The sequence below is a fragment of the Zonotrichia leucophrys genome, unplaced genomic scaffold, assembly GCF_028769735.1.
Source record: "Zonotrichia leucophrys gambelii isolate GWCS_2022_RI unplaced genomic scaffold, RI_Zleu_2.0 Scaffold_53_334942, whole genome shotgun sequence".
Lineage (NCBI taxonomy): Eukaryota > Metazoa > Chordata > Aves > Passeriformes > Passerellidae > Zonotrichia > Zonotrichia leucophrys.
The window spans coordinates 76,912-99,829 of record NW_026992258.1 but is presented as its reverse complement, the minus strand read 5'-3'; the positions used below and the strand labels follow the sequence as shown (position 1 = coordinate 99,829).

The window sequence follows — 22,918 nt, the reverse complement described above, 5'->3', positions numbered from 1 at the left end:
TGGGAAAACAGAAAGAATGGTTTACTTATATCGGGAAGTCCCAAAGCTGGAGCTGACATGAGGGCACTCTTTAGCTGGTGAAAGGCCTGTGTGGCTTTTTTTGTCCACTGGAGATCTCTGTTTCCATTGGCAATAAGAGTTTAAAGAGGGGTCTGCCGAGCAGTTCATAATTATAAACCCACAGCCGGCACCATCCTGCCATGCCTAAGAAGGTTCGGAGTTCTTTTATTGTTTGGAGTTTTGGGGTTTGGCATATGGCCTCCTTGCGAACCTGCCCTAAAGTCCGTTGCCCAGCACTCACCTTGTGCCCCAGGTAGATTACTTTCTGTTTTACTACTTGTGCCTTTTTCTTTGATACTTAGTATCTTTGGAGTCCTAGGAAATTCAAAAGACTTACTGTCCAGGTCACAGGTGCTTCCCTCCTCATAGTGTCTACTAGAAGATCACCCACGTACTACAACAGCCTTCCTTCTTCCTGTGGAGCTTCCCAGGACTCCAGATCTTTTGCAAGTCACCCCCCAAACAGAGTGGGGGAGTTTTTGACACCTTGAGGCAACACGGACCATGTGAGCTGGGTTTTGCACCCACTTTTAGGGCTTTCCCATTCGAATGCAAAAATTTTCTGGCTGGCTTTGTGGATAGGGAGGCAAAAGAAGGCATCTTTTAGGTCTAAAATGGTAAACCAGGTTAGCTCAGGCGTTAGACAAGTTAATAAAGTATACGGATTGGCTATCACCGTATACAAATCTTCTGTTACTTTATTAACAGCCCTCAAATCCTGTACTATCCGGTATGACCCATCAGATTTCCGAACGGGTAAAATGGGAATATTGAAATCAGATTGGCATTCTTTCAGTAATCTTAACCGCAGAAAATTTTCAATTATTTGGCTGATTCCTTCCCTGTTTTCTTTCTTTAGGGGGTACTGCTTAATTCTCACTGGTTGTGTCTCTTCCTGGAGCTTTATTTTATTGCTATGGGGGAGGAATTTTTCGCCCTACCTAGTACATCAGAGGCCCATACTCTGGGAAATACTTGACTTAGTATCTCTTCATCAATTTCCTCCTCAACTTCAATAGCTGTTAAGATTAAACTTAATACCTCTGTGTACATTTGATCATTCACCTCCAGAGTAACCTCTCTATTTTTTAATGTAATGGTTGCTTATAACTACTACAATAAATCTCTGCTTAAAAGTGCCTTTGGTGAACTGGGCATGTACAAAAATTTATGAATACCCCCTTGTTTTCCCAATTTATACCTCAAAGGTTTGCAAAAATATGCCCTTTCAGACTGGCCAGTTGCCCCCTGCACTACAACATAATAATTTTTCCACAGGTACTAAAGCTTTATTTTAAACTGAATATGTGGCCCCAGTATTAACAAAAAATTCCACCCTTTTCCCTTCCTCCCCCAGCCTCATTGTTATAACCAGTGGATCCGCTGGGGCAGAATCCCCTGGTCCTCCTCAGTTGTTTTGTATGTGTGCAGCCACTTGTCAGTCACCTCGTCTCCATTCTGGGCATTGATCTTTCCAGTGACCAGTTCTTTTGCAGATTGCACACTGGTTCCTGCCCAGCCAAGGTGGTCCTTGTCTGGGTGGTCCCTAGTTGTATTTTCTTTGCCTTTCCTCCTGTACCACTGCCACCAACCTTTCATTCCTTGTTTATATCCTTCTTCCTAAATACCCTCCAGGCCTCCTCTAGCAAGATGCTGAGATTTCTCCCTTCCAGTCTCCAAATTTTCTGAAGTTTACGTCTAATATCTCCAGCAGACTGTCCCAAAAATGAATTAACTAGTAGATTCATCCCTATCTCAGACTCTGGATCCAATGATGTATGACAACGCATAGCATCCCTTAAACACTCTAGAAACTCAGATGGAGTCTCAGAAGACCCCTGCTTAAGAGAATATATGACAGACCAATTTATGGGTTTTGGAATAGCTCTTTCCACCCCTGTTGCTATCCACTCTTGATAATCTGCTAATTTCTTTACCTCTGCCGACACATTAGGATACAATTCTGGGTCTTGGAGGGGGAAATATTCTTTTACATCTAGCTGTGTGCTCTTGCAGTAATCCTCTGCCAAAGTGCCTGCTGTCTTTAGGATCAGCTGTTTTTTCTGTTTCAGTGAAAGCATCCAGTAGTAACTGGATATCACCCAATCTGAATTGTGTTTCTTGATAACATATCATAGACGTTTGGCAGTAAGTATCAGATCAACACGATAATTCCCAGCAATCCTTTCCCATGCCTCTAAATCAAGAGTGGTAAATGGCACTTTAATCATTAATCTCCCTCCTTCTTGTCCCACTGCCTCTTGCAGAGGGGCCTGTAACACTGCTTGTCTCCTAGTTCTAGATGCAACTGGACTGTCAGGGGGGATGGGTTCTAGTGGATGTGCCTTCCCAGCCTGAGTCCTCCTCCTTTTTGGGGAAGTCCTCTTCCTCTTCATCCTCATCCTCAATCTCCCTCCTCCTAGAAGGAGTTTTCATCCACTCAAACGTATCTCGTTCTTGCTCCTCAGAATGATAAACCTTGTCTGATCTCATACACCTTGTCCCATACTGCATGCTGAACAACAATGTTTGATTTGCCCCTTTTCTGCCTTGTTTTCATTTTCAAGGGCTAACACCAGCGGGTCCAAGGGGGGTCTGATCCCACAGTCTCTTGCAATTCTTGGTGATTTCTTAAAACAAAAAAACCATATCAGCATACGAAACCTCATCCCATTTACCTTCCCGTCTTAAAAACAACATTAACTGCAGTAAGGTATTATAATCTAAAGTTCCAGTGGGAGGCCACTTAGCTCTGTCCTCTAACCTGTATAATGGCCACCAATGCATGCAATATTGGATTAGATCTTTTTTATTCTCAGAGCCCCCTCTACTAGTGCCTTCTTTCCAGTGGGCCAAGATGCACCCCAACTCCAGGTGGCAGGTATCAGATGTGATTTCACACACACGCTTTAAGATCTTAGGTTCTGAATCCGCTTGATCAGGAAACTTTAATTTACACTCGGGGCATGTGCCCTCACACTTATTAGAACAGCAATACCAGTGTCTCTCACAAACTCCACACTGCAATAGTAGATTGGCAGGGTGCCAATCTCTCGATGCGCCAAAGGCTCTCAGGAATTGCCCACAGAGACAGGCTATTCCATTTATTACAGGAAACTCTAAATCCTCTGCGGCAGGTTGTTCCCAGTCCAGACTTACTATAGTACCAGCTGAAGTCTGGTAAAGCCCCTCTAAATGAACTTGTTAGTCTCCTCTATCTATCCAATAATTCACAGGATTCACAAACTCCCAGGGGTCGAGTCCAAACCACCGGGGCAGAGGAACCCCTTGGGTTCATCTAGCCACGGTGAAAACGTGCACAATCTACACCACAATTCACTACCTTTACTCAATGAACATCCTCACCCACGCTTCTCCACTACTTGCTCTGATTTTCTGCTGGGCGTTCCCTGCCCCCACAGCCTGCCCTGGCCAGTGCCTCAGGCCTCACACGGGCCCTCCAGTCGCAGGTAGAAACCCCTCCGCACCCGAGAGTAGATATACTCTCTTTTGTACATCAAACACAATTACAAAGACACTAACATTAACCACACAATGCATTAACTATACAATGATACAGCGTCTGAACACCACACACACACACACACACACACACACACACACACACACGCGAGTCCACTTGAACCCACCTCCAGGGTCGCTAGCGGCTGCACTATTGGACAGTGAATCCCTGTCTCCCAGTTGTTCTATCAATCGGGCTGCCGCCTGCAGGCACAGGCTGAGCACTCAAACGTCTCTGAGTGACTTATTCAGCCGTCCTATCTCTCTTTTCTCCAGGGGGCCCCTCCATACATACCATGTCCACCGCATGCCAGCAGGTCCTTGTCTGTCTCTCCAAGAGGCAAGCTGAGATGAGTGGAGCTCCGCCAGGAAAATCCCAGGGCGTGCCTTGGAGGTCCGTCTATCCCCTCTGCCCCTGCGGTGACAGAGACGGTTCCTCCTGGCTGGCTTCGCAGGAGTTTTGTTTATCTTGCAGAGATAAACAAAACTCCACAACTTTGTGAAAGTTGTAAAGTCGGTGTGTTTATTACAGCGCTGGAGGCATGTGGAGATTACTCACCATAAAAGACATGCGGACCTCTGGGGACTTCAGGTCCCTTTTTGTCCTCCTCTCAAATACATATGCATGCAATTTCAGAATAGGTTCATACATATTCATTTTTACGAATTTCGTGTGACATTTGCCGCTAGTTCTTCTTTATCAGAAAGAATTCCCAAGTCAGGTTGACCTGCTCTCACAGCAGACTCTGTCTCTCTTTATCATCCTCTGTCTCCCCTCCACCCCCTATCTCTGTCCTTCACTGAAGCAGTTCCTCTGTGCCTAGGTTTTTGAAGTCAGGCTAAATAGGTATGTTTTTAACTACAGACTCAAAGATGTACATTACACCAAAATCAAAATGGATTTCTACTCTGGAGAACTTCTACTCTGTCTGATTGTCAGGTGTAATGAACAGAGTTCAATGCTTGTTTGCTTCTAAGTTCTTCGCCAGCTTCATATCCTCTTCATACCACCCGAGTCCTGGTACTCTCTTTCTGTACCCACGGCTTTACCACCTGGTATCAAAGCCGGTGCCTGAGTCTGAGCCCCTTCTGCCGCCCATTTAGCCTCATGGTCTGCCAATCTGTTTCCTAATTCCTGTTCAGTCTTACCCTTTGGTGACCTCTACAGTGCATGACTGCCACCTGTTCCTCTAAATTTACAGTTTCCAATAGACATAAAATTTCTTCAGCATGTTTAATTTACTTACCTCGAGCTTCACGCAATCTTCTGTTCCAGACATCACCCTGAGCAGGCCCTATGCCAACTGCACATCTGGAGTCAGTCCATGTATTATTAATCCTCTCCCCTCCTGCCAATTCCAGGACTCGTCGGTGAATTATCTCTTCTCGCGGCATGGCTATCCCTGCAAGTAAAGGTTTTGCCTTGATTACCTTGTGGGCAGTGGTCGCTGCATATCCTGCCTTATGAGTCCCTGACTTTATAATGCCACTTCTGTCTGTGGACCAGTAGTCCCCAGCATCCTCCAGAGGTTCCTCCTTCCAGTCAGGTCTGCTGGACTAAACTGTCTCCATCATTTCCAAACAGTCAGAGGCTACAGGTGCCAAAGTAGCTCCACTGAGAAAAGATGCTGTGTTACAATATTAGTGGTTACAAAATTATCATCATTTTGTTCTACCAGTACAGCTTGATACTTCAGGAAAGGAGGAGGGGAGAGCCAGTGACTCCCCTTCTGCTCTAACACCGCAGAGACAGTGTCCAAGTCATTTTCCGGCCCATAGTGAATTTGCAGGCCTCTTGAATGTTAAGAATAATGGCTGCAATGGCTCACAAGCACCCAGGCCAAGCCTTGCTTACCTCATCCCATGGCTTAGAGAAGTAAGCAACAGCTCTCTTGTAAGGTCCCAGTTGTTGGGCTCATGGTAGGGCTGTTCTTGAAATCTAGGGGTAACACTGTCTGGCTTAACGGGGTTTTTCACTCTGTGTCTGGATTTTCCCATTTGAAAGCAAAGAACTTCTGACTATCCTGGCTAAAGCCAAATGGGGAAAGGCATCTTTTAAATACAGTACCATAAACCACACCTAATTAGTTTTTGACTTGGTTAACAGGATGTAGGGGTTTGCTACCACTGGGTAAAAATCCTCCACAATTTTGTTTACTGCTTCTAAATCTTGCACTAATCTATACCTCTTACCATCAGGTTTTTTAACTGGAAAAATGAGAGTATTATATTCTGATTCACATTCTATGAGTAATCCAATCCAATTTCAAAGAAGTATTAATTATTTCTTTGATTGCTTTTTGATCCTCTGCTTTCAATGGATATTGTTTAATTCTAACAGGGTTGGCTTTTGGTTTTTCAATCTTACTTCTATCGGAGTTGCATTTTAGCTCGCACTGATGTCCCTGCTGCCCACACTCCTGGATATACTTGATCCAGGACTTCTTGAGTCATTTTACTACTCACTTCAGGTTGCTTCAATGCCAAGCTTAGTATTTCTGATTAATTGATCTTCCTTTCTTTTAGATTTTTTTTTCCTTGCCTAAAAGTTACTCCAACTCCTAACAGTTCTAACAAGTCTCATCCCAATAATGATTTTGGGGATTCCAGCATGCATAAAAATTCATGTATCCCAGTTTGTTTACTTATTTGATACTTAATTGGCTGCAAAAAGTACACTTTCTTTTGTAGGCCAGTGGCTCCTATTACTTTTACAAAATCTTTACCCACTTGTATTAGTTCTTGATTTAACACTGAATGTGAAGCGCCTGTTTTGACCAGAAATTCAGTTTCTTTTTCTTGATTCTCTAACCTAATTGCAACCATTGGGTATGCTAGTGTAGATCTTCTCGCTTCCCATAATTCGACTTCCAGCATCATTGCAGGCTGAGAATTAACCCCTTGAATGTGCCATGAAGGTATCCTGATGCCCCAAGAATCTGAATTTGGAATCCATAACCTAGGACAATTCTTTTTCCTATGTCCTAATTCCCTACAAGAGGCGCTCTGATTCTCCTGTATTTGGGCTGGGTGTATCTCTGGGTCCCTCAGCCCCTCCCAGCGGGAGTTCTCAATAATTCTTGATCTTGTTTTCTCCTTTACTGCCAGCAGTACTGCTTTCAGCTCTCCTACTTGTGCATTTCCCATTTCTTCTCCTACTACTTCCATTCCTGTTCAATGTGGAAAGCAACTGCTCTGTACTTTGATTTCCAATCGGTGTGTTTGGCTGTGGCATCAGTGAACCATACAGCTTTGCCTTCAGAGTCTGAAGTGAATGCAGGAGCACCCAGTGCAGAACATGGTTTATGTGAGTGTTGTAGAGCTAACACGACTGGAGACACAGCTATCTGTAACTTTGCAGGTTTTGTTGGCCCTTCAGTGACATCCATTTGATCTGTGACCAACTGAGATGTATGTATCATTAATGTGTTCAAGGCTCTTGCTATTCTAGAAAATCCAGGAACACGATTTCTCTGGTATCCCAGAGTACCCAATATTTTATATCCAAAACTGCCATTAGTTTATGTGCAGATGCCTGCACATAAAGTGTAGCAGTGAGATTTGCAATATTTGGGAGAGCTGTGATGAAATGTTTCATGTTAACATTAAGCATTTGATAATCAATTGTTAAATGCCACCTCCTGTCTGCTTTTTTCACAAGCCAAACAAGTTTTGTAAGCAGAACAACAAGAATTATAAGCAGAATGCATCCTATTATAACACCTCTTGGTTTTAAATTTTTAATTACATTGCAACGCATTTCAGCAGAGTAACAGATAATGTTTTACCTATTAAAGCCAGTTAAACAATTTCTATTTTTATCTAAAATTAAAAGTTTCGGCTTTTGGCTTCTGTGGGGGTAATCAAAGAGATTTTAGGCTCCAATGTTAATTACAAATTTTGAAGGTTGCCTCTTTACTACTACAGCCAACTCTGTTGGGATGCCATCTTTGAAAAAAGTAATTACTCAACATATGTTCACATGTTTCCTGAGCAGTTATTAGTTCCTGGTTAAACATAATCCATGGCTCCTGATTTTTAACCATTGTTCCCTTTATCTTTGTTATGCCATAGGGCAGTGTCCTAGTTTTGCAGCACAGAAGTGATGATTTAAGAGAAGCTGCTATCAGTTTCCTCCATGTCTGACAAAAAGAACCCATCAGTAATGGCTTTGGCAATCCATTAAACCACTAAAAGCTGAACACGCTTCTACCTAAAATCACGTTAAAGATGGAAAATCCCGGGAAATCTCTTTCTTTTTCGGCCGGCAAAGAGGTGGCAAGAGCCGGGCCAGACCGGGCAGCCTCTGCTGCGGGGCTGGGCCCCTTCCTGGGACACCCAGCGGGCCGCCATCGGCTGCCGGGCAGGGAGAGGGGAGCGCCAGGGGGCAGAGGCCAGCTGGGCCATGGCTTCCATTTCTAACATCTTACTGCTTGTTATAAGCCCTGCCCCACCGCCAGCCCGGGTCCGCCAGGCCCCAGAGCAGCCCCGGCCGGGCTGGCTTGGCCAAGCTTCTGCCACCATTGAGATTCACCCACAACCCCCGGGCAGGGGGAGGTGAAGCCATCAGGCACCGCCGCTGCTGAGTTCTGGCCTGGCTGCCGGGATCCATGCCGATCCCCCAGCCCAGCCCAGACTGCAGCTCCGACCCGCAAGCACCAAGCCCAGCCGGGGTCAGGCGGTCATTTGTAGGCCCCAAGCAAGATATTGCCTCTTTCAGTGCTTCAATTCCCTCGAGTGAGAGAAAGGGACAAAAGAACAAAATGCAGGCAATGTAGAGCAGCAACACAAAGACATCAAGGTCAATGAAGAAAGACTCCAGTCCCAGATAGGAGGGCTGAGGAGATGCCTTGATCTTGGAGCTGAAATCCTATTGTAAGGCTCTGAAGACGAATGTAATTGATACATTCAGACTTTTTTTCACTATAACACATTAGCAAGTATAGGGAGATAACTTGTTTGGCAAAAGCCTCCATGCTAAAGCAAGCAAATGTTGAAGTAGTTGTGATTTTATGAGTTTGAACAGAGATAGATAGAGAAGAGTGATGAAGACCCTGTGCCCTCAGGGGGGGAGAAGATCTCTGTTCCCGGAGATGAAGATGATTTTAGAGATAGATAGAGAACCTTTGCTTTTGAAGAGCTCATCTTTAAATAGTGCCCCATAAGCTGACATGGTGCATAAACACAGCTGTGGGAAAGGTTGTGGAAAACAGGAGGGACATCACGATTGTAGATTTCCCTGGGCAGCTTCTATTCATAGAAATTGAGAGCCTCAAGAGAGCTGGTTTTCTCGTGGAGAAGTCTCCATAACATTAACAAGAGGGACTTCTCTCCCTAAGTGAACTAAAAGAAGACTGTTCTAGAGGCGGGAAACTGACTGAAAATTTTGTCTCTTTACATTCCCAGGAGAAAAGGAAAAGTTGTAGGGACAGGAGGTGTTCTGAAAGTCTCGTTTTGATTCTTAGTACTCTTAGTTACTGTTAATAAACTTTTCTTTATATCCTTTTGAGCCTGCTTTGCCTTGTCTCCTAATCCTCTCTCACAGCAGAAAATGAGTAAGTATGTTCTAGTGAGTGCACTGGTGATTAGCAAGCACTGAACCCACCACACTAATTGGTGCATTGACTGGGAAATCTTAAATTAGTGAACCAAAACCACTACAGGCAAAAAGGTCTTAAAAACATCTCTTTAGCTAATTACAGATTTAGCCACAACTCTCTATCAGTCCTGTGTGCTGATTTGGACTGGGTTAATTTTCTTCCCAGTGCCTGGTGTGGGGCTGTTTTTGGGATTTGTGCTGAACACGGGGATGACATTGGAGATGTTTTTGTTATCGCTGAGCAGTGGCTACACAGGGCCAAGGCCTTTTCTGCTTCTCTTATGACCACGCTAGGGAGATGAGGTGCTGGGAGGACACAGCCAGGACAGATGACTCCAGTGTACCCAAGGGATATTCCAGACCATAAGACAACATGCTCGGTATGGAAAGTGGGGAACATTTAGAGTGATGGTGTTTGTCTTCCCAAGTTCCATGGGATGCGGCCTTGCTCTCCTGGAGGTGCTGAGCACCTATCAGCCCATGGGAATGGGTGCTTTGCTTTGCTTTGCTTGAGTGCCTGACTTTTGCTTTCTCTACTAAACTGTCTTCTCCCCAACCCAGGAGTGTTCTCACTTTTACCTTTCCAATTCACACCCTGATCCTGCTGGTGGGGGAGTCAGTGAGTGGCCCCAAGTGTGGGGCTTGGCTGCTGGATGGGGTTAAACCACAACAGCTGTCAGGACCAACTCCTTTAGCAAAGTCTGAAGGTGATTTTCAAGCTTTAAGCAGTTACTCCTCAGTAACAGCACAGCACCACTCTAGGATAATGTTTCTGCATGGATTAGAGTGGAAGAGTGATACACTTCCACAAGGATAAGGGAAGGTTTCTTGCCTTAGATTTCCACACATGAGGAAAGGGTTCATCCCTGGCAGGACTCGAGCAAGGTGCAATGGCATCAGCTAAGGTCCTCTAGCTCAGCTCAGATTGAAAGAAGAACCAGATGCTGGGGTCACCTGAGCCCAAGATTTCCTTAAGCTCTTCCTCTGGGGCTCTCACAATCCTTCTCTCCCTGAAGTGTTCACCTCCCAAGGCTCAAGGGCACATGGGCTCTGGAAAGAATCACAGGATCACAGAATACCCTGAGCTGCAAGGGACACACAGGGATTATTGATCCCAGCTCCTGGCTCACCCAGGACATCCCAATAATCCCATCCTATGCCTGGGGGCATTCTCCAAACGGTCCTGGAGCTTTGGCAGCCTTGGGCCCATAAGCAAGGAGAGTCTGTCCAGTCCCTCAGCACCCTCTGGGGAAAGAACCTTTTCCAGATATCCAGCCTAATCCCACCCTGGCACAGCTTCAGCTGTTCCCTCAGGTGCAGTCATGAGAGAGGAGAGAGGATTAAAAAGCTCCTCCTACACTCACAAATCACCAAATGGGTAACACTGGAAATCCTTTGTTTCTGTTTCTGTCCATTGCCCCTCAACCCATTACTTGGCACCACCAAGAACAGCCCACCTCCATCCTCCTGACACCGCCCTTCAAACACTTCTTCCCATTGATGGGATCTCCTCTTAGCCTTTTCTTCTGGCTCGCTCAGCCTCTCCTCACCGGAGAGATGCTCCAGGTCTCTGATCATCTTTATAGTTACTCAGTTGGGCCCGTCCCAAGAGCTCCAGGTTTCTCCTGTACTGAGGAACCCAGCATGGGACACAGAGGTCCAGATGTGCCCCTCTAGGGCTGCCCCTCCCTCGGAGGTTGGCAAAGCTCTTCCTAAGGCAGCTCAGGCAGCCATGGGCCCTCTTGGCCACAAAGACACATTGCTGACTCTTGGACAACTCTTTGTCTAGCAGAACCCCCAGGTCCTTCTCTGCAGAGCTGCTTTCCACCAGGTCAGCCCTGAGGCTGGGTGGGTGACTGGGCTTATTCCATTCCAGGTTCTTTGAATAGCTTTGGATGGATGGACTGAAGGAGAGCTGTGGGTATTCCTGAGGGTTTGGCAAAGGCCTGAGGGGAAGGATGGAGGATGGGGACCATCTCTCTGCATCTCCCCAGACTGGGGATCTCTGGGCTGTGGGAGTGTGGGAGACAACACTGTCATGAGAAAGGTGAGTGGGCAGGTGGATTTGGACACTTTGACCACGTCAGGCCATACCTACACACACTGATAAAAGACAAGAAGGCCAAGAGAGGCTTTGAGCACCTGTAGAGAACACTTCAGCACAGAGTAGATTCAGTGCCATAGATCACAAAAGCTGAGAGGCTCAGAAAAGCTGACATTAGTCATGGATGGATTGTGGTGGTCTATCTCATGACTACACTCAGTTTCTTTGGGCCTCTACCTACATCCCCTCTGAGGAGCTGAGCAACATGAGCTCACAGAACAGTTGCCCAGTAGAGCAGCTTCAGCATTCAGAGAGATGAAAGTTTTCTTAATATTAGCCCTACCCACCTAGGTAGTTCTCCAGGTATGCTTGGAAAAGCGGGAACTCAAGATATGGCACCTCCTGTCTCCACTGCAAAGTTTGATCCAGAATTTGAAATACTTGGGAGACCTGCTGGAGTAACGTTTTGATGCTGCACTGCAGGGCCATTGAACGTTCCTCCTCCTTCTTTCCTGTGAAGAAAGAATAATGCCACTGAGTCACTGATGATTGCTCCTTGAAAAGGAGACCAGCTGTCTAACACAAGCATGCCCAAAGGCTCTGATACAATATCCCAGAAAGCGCCTCTCCGCTCAGGGATCACATGTGCGTGGATTTTTCCTTCCTCATTCTCGCTTACGAATCCTCCCTCACAGAAAGTCCCTTTGGCCATGCAGGCACAATCTGGAAATAGTTTTCCCATTACCCTCCCACTTTTAGCAGGGAGGGCCCAAGAAACCCTGAGCAAATTTCCATCCCTTTTCAACATCTCATTACTGCTTTCTGTAGACCAATAAATAAAGAGCTCCAGCTTTGCAAAGTGGGCCACACACTTCATTCCAAGCTCACAGTTGGTTGAGCCCGCAGGAATTGCAGGGGTTTCCCTGGACTCTCCTGGGCTGCTCCTTTCCCTGGCTTTGCTGGCTGCACTGCAGCAAGAACAGGACTCAGGGCAGGGAAGGCCGATTGTTCCTCAGCTGCCCCTGCCCTGGGGCCAGAGGCTGTTCCCAACACTCTCTGTCTCCGGCCCAGGCCCAGGGGCACAGTCTGGGGCCGGCCAGGCCCACACTGGACGCTGTGCCACAGCTGAGCCTTCCCCTTGTCAGCACCAGCTCCTGCAGGCACAGCTGCTCTCCACAGGCCCTGTGCTAACAGACACGTCCAGCCTCTGCTCAGGGCAGCTCCTCTCCCTGCTGAGCATCAACAGGGTGTTAGAGAGTTTTGTTCCGACATGGCTTATAGAAAAAGGCCATGATGATATACAGCTGGTTAAGAAGCAAAAGGCAGCTGTAAGCAGCAAGTTCTCAGGCTTTTCCTTAAAAACAATAAAAACTGTGTCCTTAGCTAAGTGATGAGAAAAACATGGAGGAAAACATGGAGACCTTGAGTATGGACAATAACAAGTCAACAGAAGGATGAGGAAAACAAGTATTAGCCTCAACAAGAAACCACAGGTATTAGCAACAAAGGAGGGGTTGGCATGTAATCTGTAACCAATGATGAGCTCGGTTTTTGCAATATGTATGAGCTTAATTAACACTACTATAAAAGTATGTAAGCTGCATCAATAAATCGGAGATCGATTATCATCACTAGGATGTGCCCATCTCACTTCAATTTCCTCAACAGCGAAACAAGGCTAAGCTCACATGTGCCCCAGTGTGGGACCAGGAGTCGGGCAGCAGCAGGAGAATGGCAGGGGGGAAAGGGAGAGAGACAGGGACAGGACTTCAAGGGGGGACCCTTAGCCAGTATCAAGCAGTGAGAGAACTCCCAGCACACAGCCCATGAAAAACTGAGGGACAGAAGAGGGACTCTGACCACCTGCACCTGCAGAGAACACTTCAGCATGGAGGTGTGTCAGTGCCATGGGTCACAGAAGCCGCTCCGCATGGAAGGGCTACCCCTCCCCATCCCCTGTGAGACGCTGAGCAGGAGAAGCTCACAGGGTGCTTGGCCTAGAGGGCAGCTATTGCCCTCAGATGGATGAAAGTCTGCTTGGCAATGGCCCTGCTCACCTTGCTTCTCCAGGTAAGCTCTGAGAAGCTGAACCTCACGCTTTGTGGTCTCTTGCCATTCCTGTACATCTTTTTCCAGAGTTTGAAATTTTTGGGACAACTGTCCGAACTTGTTGTCCAACATTGATACCAGCTCCCGTGCAATTTCCTCCTCCTTCATTCCTGTGATTAAAGAAAAATACCACTGGGTCACTGATGATTCCGCTTTGAGCAGGAGACCAGCTGTCTAACACAAGCATGCCCAAAGGCTCTGATACAATATCCCAGAAAGCAGCGCTCCGCTCAGGGCTCTCCTGTGCGTGGATTTTTCCTTCCTCATTCCCGCTTACGAATCCTCCCTCACAGCAAGTGCATTTGGCCATGAAGGCACAATCTGGAAATAGTTTTCCCTTTACCCTTGCACTTTAAGCAGCGAGGGCCCAAGAAACCCTGAGCAAATTTCCATCCCTCTTCAACATCTCATTTCTGCTTTCTGTAGCCCAACAAATAAAAAGCTCCAGCTTTGCAAAGTGGGCCACGCACTTCATTCCAAGCCCGCAATGGCTTGGGCCAGCAGGAATTGCAGGGGTTTCCCTGGACTCTCCTGGGCTGCTCCTTGCCCTGGCTTTGCTGGCTGCACTGCAGCAAGAACAGGACTCAGGGCAGGGAAGGCTGATCGTTCCTCAGCTGCCCCTGCCCTGGGGCCAGAGGCTGTTCCCAACACTCTCTGTCTCCTGCCCAGGCCCAGGGGCACAGTCTAGGGCCAGCCAGGCCCACACTGGACGCTGTGCCACAGCTGAGCTTTCCCCTTGTCAGCACCAGCTCCTGCAGGCACAGCTGCTCTCCACAGGCCCTGTGCTAACAGACACGTCCAGCCTCTGCTCAGGGCAGCTCCTCTCCCTGCTGAGCATCCACAGGCAAACAAGGCTAAGCTCACGTGTGCCCCAGTGTGGGACCAGGAGTCGGGCAGCAGCAGGAGAATGGCAGGGGGGAAAGGGAGAGGGACAGGGACAGGACTTCAAGGGGGGACCCTAAGCCAGTGTCAGAAGGTGGGAGAACTCCCAGCACACAGCCCTTGCAAAGCTGAGAGACAGAAGAGGGACTCTGACCACCTGCACCTGCAGAGAACACTTCAGCATGGAGGTGTGTCAGCGCCATGGGTTACAGAAGCTTCTCCCCATAGAAGGGCTGTCCCTCCCCATCCCCTCTGAGGAGCTTAGCAGGAGAAGCTTGGTCTGGAGGGCAGCTTTTGCCCTCAGATGGATGAAAGTCTGCTTGGCAATGGCCCTGCTCACCTTGCTTCTCCAGGTCAGCTCTCATTATCTGAACCTCACGCTTTGTGGTCTCTTGCCAATTCTGTACATCTTCTTCGAGAGTTTGAAATTTTTGGGACAGCTGTCCGAACTTGTTGTCCAACATTGATACCAGCTCCCTTGAACTTTCCTCCTCCTTCTTTCCTGTGAAGAATGAACAATACCACTGGGTAACAGATGATTCCTCCTTGAGCAGGAGACCAGCTGTCAAACACAAGCATGCCCAAAGGCTCTGATACAATATCCCTGAAAGCGGCTCTCCACTTAGAGCTCTCCTGGGCGTGGATTTTTCCTTCCTCATTCTCGCTTACGAATCCTCCCTCACAGAAAGTCCCTTTGGCCATGAAGGCACAATCTGGAAATGGTTTTCCCTTTACCCTTGCATTTTAAGCAGCAAGGGCCCAAGAATCCCTGGGGTTATTTCCAACCATTTCTAACATCTCGCTTGTGTTTTCTGTAGCCCAACAAATAAAGAGCTCCAGCTTTGTAAAGTGGGCCACACACTTCATTCCAAGCCCGCAATGGCTTGGGCCAGCAGGAATTGCAGGGGTTTTCCTGGACTCTCCTGGGCTGCTCCTTGCCCTGGCTTTGCTGGCTGCACTGCAGCAAGAACAGGACTCAGGGCAGGGAAGGCTGATCGTTCCTCAGCTGCCCCTGCCCTGGGGCCAGAGGCTGTTCCCAACACACTCTGTCTCCGGCCCAGGCCCAGGGGCACAGTCTGGGGCCAGCCAGGCCCACACTGGACGCTGTGCCACAGCTGAGCTTTCCCCTTGTCAGCACCAGCTCCTGCAGGCACAGCTGCTCTCCACAGGCCCTGCGCTCACAGACACGTCCAGCCTCTGCTCAGGGCAGCTCCTCTCCCTGCTGAGCATCCACAGGGAAACAAGGCTGAGCTCAGATGTGCCCCAGTGTGGGACCAGGAGTGGGGCAGCAGCAGGAGGGCAACTGGGAAAGGGAGAGGGACAGGGACAGGACTTCATAGGGGGACCCTTAGCCAGTATCAGGCAGTGAGAGAACTCCCAGTACACAGCCCATGCAAAGCTGAGGGACAGAAGAGGGACTCTGACCACCTGCACCTGCAGAGAAAACTTCAGCTTGGAGGTGTGTCAGTGTCTTGGGTCACAGAAGCTGCTCCCCATGGAAGGGCTGTCCCTCCCCATCCCCTGCAAGAACCTGAGCATGAGGAGCTCACAGGGTGCTTGGCCTGCAGGCCAGCTTTTGCCCTCAGATGGATGGAAGTCTGCTTGGCAATGGCCCTGCTCACCTTGCTTCTCCAGGTCTGCTCTGAGAAGCTGAACCTCACGCTTTGTGGTCTCTTGCCAGTTCTGTACATCTTCTTCCAGAGTTTGAAATTTTTTGGATAGTGGCCCAAGCTCCTCTTTCAACATGGATTCCACAGCCCTTAAAATTTCCTTCTTTCCTGTGATGAAAGAATAATATCAATGAGAAACTAATGATTACTCTTTGAGCAGGAGACCAGCTGTCTAACACAAGCATGCCCAAAGGCATTGATACAATATCCCTGACAGAGGCTGTCTGCTCAGGGCTCTCATGTGCGTGGATTTTTCCTTCCTCATTCCTTCTTAGGGTTCCTCACGACACAGCAAGTCCCTTAGGCCAAGAAGGCAAAACCAGGAAATGGTTTTCCCATTACCCTCTCACTTTTAGCAGGGAGAGCCCAAGAAACTCTGAGCAAATTTCCAAAAATTTCTAACATCTCGTTTGTGTTTTCTGTAGCCCAACAAATAAAGAGCTCCAGCTTTGCAAAGTGGGCCACACACTTCATTCCAAGCTCACAGTTGGTTGAGCCCGCAGGAATTGCAGGGGTTTCCCTGGACTCTCCTGGGCTGCTCCTTGCCCTGGCTTTGCTGGCTGCACTGCAGCAAGAACAGGACTCAGGGCAGGGAAGGCCGATTGTTCCTCAGCTGCCCCTGCCCTGGGGCCAGAGGCTGTTCCCAACACACTCTGTCTCCGGCCCAGGCCCAGGGGCACAGTCTGGGGCCAGCCAGGCCCACACTGGACGCTGTGCCACAGCTGAGCTTTCCCCTTGTCAGCACCAGCTCCTGCAGGCACAGCTGCTCTCCACAGGCCCTGCGCTCACAGACACATCCAGCCTCTGCTCAGGGCAGCTCTCTCCCTGCTGAGCATCCACAGGGAAACAAGGCTGAGCTCAGATGTGCCCCAGTGTGGGACCAGGAGTGGGGCAGCAGCAAGAGGGCAGGGGGGAAAGGGAGAGGGACAGGGACAGGACTTCAAGGGGGGACCCTTAGCCTGTGTCAGGCAGTGAGAGATCTCCCAGTACACAGCCCATGCAAAGCTGAGGGACAGAAGAGGGACTCTGACCACTTGCACCTGCAGAGAACACTTCAGCATGGAGGTGTGTCAGTGCCATGGGTCACAGAAGCTGCTCCCCATGGAAGGGCTGTCCCTCCCCATCCCCTGTGAGAAGCTGAGCAGGAGGAGCTCACAGGGTGCTTGGCCTGGAGGCCAGCTTTGCTCTCAGATGGATGAAAATCTTCTTGGCAATGGCCCTGCTCACCTTGCTTCTCCAGGTCTGCTCTCATTATCTTAATCTCATGCTTTGTTTTCTCTGGCAATTCCTTTACTTCTCCTTCCAGAATTTGAAATTTTTGGGACAGTTCCTGGAGTTTCTTGTTCAACATTGATTCCAGCTCCCGTGCAATTTTCTCCTCCTTCTTTCCTGTGAAGAATGAACAATACAACTACGTCACTGATGATTCCTCCTTGAGCAGGAGACCAGCTGTCTAACACAAGCATGCCCAAAGGCTCTGATACAATATCCCAGAAAGCGCCACTCCGCTCAGGGCTCTCATGTGCGTGGATGTTTCCTTCCTCATTCCCCCTTAGGAATCCTCACCTCACAATAAGTCCTTTTGGCCATGAAGGCACAATCTGGAAATGGTTTTCCCTTTACTCTTGCATTTTAAGCATGGAGGGCCCAAGAAACCCTGAGCAAAATTCCATCACTTCTCAATATCTCATTACTGCTTTCTGTAGACCAATAAATAAAGAGCTCCAGATTTGGAAAGTGGGCCACACACTTCATTCCAAGCTCACAGTTGGTTGAGCCCGCAGGAATTGCAGGGGTTTCCCTGGACTCTCCTGGGCTGCTCCTTGCCCTGGCTTTGCTGGCTGCACTGCAGCAAGAACAGGACTCAGGGCAGGGAAGGCTGATCGTTCCTCAGCTGCCCCTGCCCTGGGGCCAGAGGCTGTTCCCAACACTCTCTGTCTCCTGCCCAGGCCCAGGGGCACAGTCTGGGCCCAACCAGGCCCACACTGGACGCTGTGCCACAGCTGAGCTTTCCCCTTGTCAGCACCAGCTCCTGCAGGCACAGCTGCTCTCCACAGGCTCTGCTCTCACAGACACGTCCAGCCTCTGCTCAGGGCAGCTCCTCTCCCTGCTGAGCATCCACAGGGAAACAAGACTGAGCTCATGTGCCCCAGTGTGGGATCAGGAGTGGGGCAGCAGCAAGAGGGCAGGGGGGAAAGGGAGAGGGACAGGGACAGGACTTCAAGGGGGGACCCTTAGCCAGTGTCAGAAGGTGGGAGAACTCCCAGCACACAGCCCAGGCATGCTGAGGGACAGAAGAGGGATTCTGACCATCTGCACCTGCAGAGAACACTTCAGCATCGAGGTGTGTCAGTGCCATGGGTTACAGAAGCTTCTCTCGATAGAAGGGGCTGTCCTTTGCCATCCCCTCTAAGGAGCTTAGCAGGAGGAGCTCACAGGGTGCTTGGCCTGAAAGGCAGCTTTTGCCCTCAGATGGATGAAAGTCTTCTTGGCAATGGCCCTGCTCACCTTGCTTCTCCAGGTCAGCTCTCATTATCTGAATCTCACGCTTTGCGGTCTCTTGCCATTTCTTTTCCTCTTCTTCCAGAGTTTGAAATTTTTGGGACAGCTGTCCGAACTTGTTGTCCAACATTGATACCAGCTCCCTTGAACTTTCCTCCTCCTTCTTTCCTGCGAGGAATGAAAAATACCAATGGGTCACTGATGATTCTTCCTTGAACAGGAGACCAGCTGTCTAACACAAGCATGCCCAAAGGCTCTGATACAATATCCTTGATAGAGGCTGTCTGCTCAGGGCACTCCTGTGTATGGATTTTACCCTCCTCATTCCCCCTTAGGAATACTCACCTCACAGCAAGTCCCTTTGGCCATGAAGGAACAATCAGGAAATGGTTTTCCCTTTACCCTTGCATTTTAAGCAGGGAGGGCCCAAGAAACCCTGAGCAAATTTCCAACAATTTCTAACATCTTGTTTGTGTTTTCTGTAGCCCAATAAATAAAGAGCTCCAGCTTTGCAAAGTGGGCCACACACTTCATTCCAAGCTCACAGTTGGTTGAGCCCGCAGGAATTGCAGGGGTTTCCTTGGACTCTCCTGGACTGCTCCTTGCCCTGGCTTTGCTGGCTGCACTGCAGCAAGAACAGGACTCAGGGCAGGGAAGGCTGATTGTTCCTCAGCTGCCCCTGCCCTGGGGCCAGAGGCTGTTCCCAACACACTCTGTCTCCTGCCCAGGCCCAGGGGCACAGTCTGGGGCCGGCCAGACCCACACTGGACGCTGTGCCACAGCTGAGCCTTCCCCTTGTCAGCACCAGCTCCTGCAGGCACAGCTGCTCTCCACAGGCCCTGCGCTCACAGACAGGTCCAGCCTCTGCTCAGGGCAGCTCCTCTCCCTGCTGAGCATCCACAGGGAAACAAGACTGAGCTCATGTGTGCCCCAGTGTGGGACCAGGAGTGGGGCAGCAGAAGGAGGGCAAGTGGGAAAGGGAGAGGGACAGGGACAGGACTTCATGGGGGGACCCTTAGCCTGTATCAGGCAGTGAGAGAACTCCCAGCACACAGCCCATGCAAAGCTGAGGGACAGAAGAGGGACTCTGACCACCTGCACCTGCAGAGAACACTTCAGCATGGAGGTGTGTCAGTGCCATGGGTCACAGAAGCTGCTCCCCATGGAAGGGCTGTCCCTCCCCATCCCCTGCAAGAACCTGAGCAGGAGAAGCTCACAGGGTGCTTGCCTTGGAGGACAGCTATTGTCCTCAGATGGATGGAAGTCTGCTTGGCTATGGCCCTGCTCACCTTGCTTCTCCAGGTCTGCTCTGAGAAGCTGAATCTCATGCTTTGTGGTCTCTTGCCAGTTCTGTACATCTTCTTCCAGAGTTTGAAATTTTTTGGATAGTGGCCCAAGCTGCTGTTTCAATATGGATTCCACGGCCCTTAAAATTTCCTTCTTTACTGTGAGGAAAGAATAACATCAATAAGAAACTAATGATTACTCTTTGAACAGGAGACCAGCTGTCTAACACAAGCATGCCCAACGGCTCTGATACAATATCCCACGAAGCGGCTCTCCACTCAGGGCTCTCCTGTTCATGTATATTTCCTTCCTCATTCCCCCTTAGGAATCCTCACCTCACAGCAAGTCCCTTTGGCCATGAAGGCAAAATCTGGAAATGGTTTTCCCATTACCCTCTCACTTTTAGCAGGGAGGGCCCAAGAAACCCTGAGCAAATTTCCATCCCTTTTCAACATCTCATTACTGCTTTCTGTAGACCAATAAATAAAGAGCTCCAGATTTGAAAAGAGGGCCACACACTTCATTCCAAGCTCACAGTTGGTTGAGCCCGCAGGAATTGCAGGGGTTTCCCTGGACTCTCCTGGGCTGCTCCTTGCCCTGGCTTTGCTGGCTGCACTGCAGCAAGAACAGGACACAGGGCAGGGAAGGCTGATTGTTCCTCAGCTGCCCCTGCCCTGGGGCCAGAGGCTGTTCCCAACACTCTCTGTCTCCTGCCCAGGCCCAGGGGCACAGTCTGGGGCCGGCCAGGCCCACACTGGACGCTGTGCCACAGCTGAGCTTTCCCCTTGTCAGCACCAGCTCCTGCAGGCACAGCTGCTCTCCACAGGCCCTGTGCTAACAGACACGTCCAGCCTCTGCTCAGGGCAGCTCCTCTCTCTGCTGAGAATCCACAGGCAAACAAGGCTGAGCTCACGTGTGCACCAGTGTGGGACCAGGAGTCGGGCAGCAGCCGGAGAATGGCAGGGGGGAAAGGGAGAGGGACAAGGACAGGACTTCAAGGGGGGACCCTTAGCCAGTATCAGGCAGTGATAGAACTCCCAGTACACAGCCCATGCAAAGGTGAGGGACAGAAGAGGGACTCTGACCATCTGCACCTGCAGAGAACACTTCAGCATGGAGGTGTGTCAGTGCCATGGGTCACAGAAGCTGCTCTCCATGGAAGGGCTGTCCCTCCCCTTCCCCCGTGAGAAGCTGAGCAGGAGGAGCTCACAGGGTGCTTGGCCTGGGAGGCCAGCTATTGCTATCAGATGGATGGAAGTCTGCTTGGCAATGGCCCTGCTCACCTTGCTTCTCCAGGTCAGCTCTCATTATCTTAATCGCACGCCTTGTTTTCTCTGGCAATTCCTTTACTTCTCCTTCCAGAGTTTGAAATTTTTCGGACAGCTCCTGGAGTTTCTTGTTCAACATTGATTCCAGCTCCCTTACCAGTTCCTCCTCCTTCATTCCTGTGAAGAAACAACAATACCTCTGGGTCACTGATGATTCCTCCTTGAGCAGGAGACCAGCTGTCAAACACAAGCATGCCCAAAGGCTCTGATACAATATCCCTGAAAGCGGGTCTCCGCTCAGGGCTCTCATGTGCGTGGATTTTTCCTTCCTCATTCCCCCTTAGGAACCCTCACCGCACAGCAAGTCCCTTTGGCCATGAAGGCACAATCTGGAAATGGTTTTCCCTTTACCCTTGCACTTTAAGCAGGGAGGGCCCAAGAAACCCTGAGCAAATTTCCCACAATTTCTAACATCTCGTTTGTGTTTTCTGTAGCCCAATAAATAAAGAGCTCCAGCTTTGCAAAGTGGGCCACACACTTCATTCCAAGCTCACAGTTGGTTGAGCCCGCAGGAATTGCAGGGGTTTCCCTGGACTCTCCTGGACTGCTCCTTGCCCTGGCTTTGCTGGCTGCACTGCAGCAAGAACAGGACTCAGGGCAGGGAAGGCTGATTGTTCCTCAGCTGCCCCTGCCCTGGGGCCAGAGGCTGTTCCCAACACTCTCTGTCTCCTGCCCAGGCCCAGGGGCACAGTCTGGGGCCGGCCAGGCCCACACTGGACGCTGTGCCACAGCTGAGCTTTCCCCTTGTCAGCACCAGCTCCTGCAGGCACAGCTGCTCTCCACAGGCCCTGCGCTCACAGACACGTCCAGCCTCTGCTCAGGGCAGCTCCTCTCCCTGCTGAGCATCCACAGGGAAACAAGGCTGACCTCACGTGTGCCCCAGTGTTGGACCAGGAGTCGGGCTGCAGCCGGAGAATGGCAGGGGGGAAAGGGAGAGGGACAGGGACAGGACTTCATGGGGGGACCCTTAGCCTGTATCAGGCAGTGAGAGAACTCCCAGCACACAGCCCATGCAAAGCTGAGGGACAGAAGAGGGACTCTGACCACTTGCACCTGCAGAGAACACTTCAGCATGGAGGTGTGTCAGTGCCATGAGTTACAGAAGCTGCTCCTCATGGAACGGCTGACCCTCTCCATCCCCTGTGAGAAGCTGAGCATGAGGAGCTCACAGGGTGCTTGGCCTGGAGGCCAGCTTTTGCCCTCAGAAGGATGAAAGTCTTCTTGGCAATGGCCCTGCTCACCTTTCTTCTCCAGGTCAGCTCTTATTATCTGAATCTCATTCTTTGTGTGCTCCTTTGATATGTTGAAATCTTTATGCAGAGCTTGTATTTTTTTGTTGAGGTCCTGCAAGTCTTCGTTCCTCTCGGATTCCAGCACCTTGTTGCTCTTCTCCCACTTTTTCCTTCCTGTAGAAAAAGATTGGTATCACTGCGAAACTGACAGCTCTCCCTTGCTTGGGAGAGCACCCATCCTCTCTTAGAGTGCTCATATCTTCTCTTTTTAGTCCCTTCTTGAGGGTCTTTTCTTAGATCTTGATGCAGGTCGGTTTTTTGTCCCTCAATCTGGAGAAAGAATCACTTCAGAGGAATTAAACACTGTGCTTAATATGCAATCCAGAAATAGATTCTTTTTTTACTTTATTTTTTTATTCGGACAGCAAACAAAAAGGTCAGACTTAGTTCCCTCATGTCCTGTCTCTTTACTGATTTGTTTGCTTCAGACCTCTTTTTCTGTAGATTATCCTTTCTAATTTAGCAGCCTTTGAAAAGAATTCACTCATCCGTGAAAAACAGAGATGTGGAATTCACAGGCTGATGCACCTGTGGTTATCACATACCACCATTCTGGTTTTCAAATCCTTTTCAAACAGGAGTTTGCTGTGGGAAGAAGCCTTGGCCTCCCTACTGTAGCCCCA

At 49.4% G+C, this 22,918-nt stretch overlaps 1 protein-coding gene across 6 annotated transcripts in view; it reads right to left on the bottom strand.

The window, feature by feature from the left end:
* The window catches only part of LOC135460519 (golgin subfamily A member 6-like protein 22), a 40,348-nt gene that overhangs the window by 6,627 nt on the left and 10,803 nt on the right, over positions 1–22,918 (bottom strand). For 4 of the 6 annotated variants that reach the window (XM_064737385.1, XM_064737388.1, XM_064737387.1 and 1 more), the window contains 11 exons: positions 22,245–22,409; positions 20,959–21,120; positions 19,678–19,833; positions 18,395–18,556; positions 17,114–17,275; positions 15,839–15,994; positions 14,557–14,718; positions 13,283–13,444; positions 11,573–11,737; positions 4,830–4,985; positions 3,878–3,997 (listed from right to left, as the gene is read on the bottom strand). In XM_064737385.1, the coding sequence (XP_064593455.1) occupies positions 3,878–3,997; positions 4,830–4,985; positions 11,573–11,737; positions 13,283–13,444; positions 14,557–14,718; positions 15,839–15,994; positions 17,114–17,275; positions 18,395–18,556; positions 19,678–19,833; positions 20,959–21,120; positions 22,245–22,409 (1,728 nt within the window). Of the gene's footprint in view, positions 1–3,877; positions 3,998–4,829; positions 4,986–10,100; positions 10,232–11,572; positions 11,738–13,282; positions 13,445–14,556; positions 14,719–15,838; positions 15,995–17,113; positions 17,276–18,394; positions 18,557–19,677; positions 19,834–20,958; positions 21,121–22,244; positions 22,410–22,918 lie in introns of those variants that run through there. The other 2 variants (XM_064737389.1, XM_064737390.1) reach the window with 2 other exon arrangements.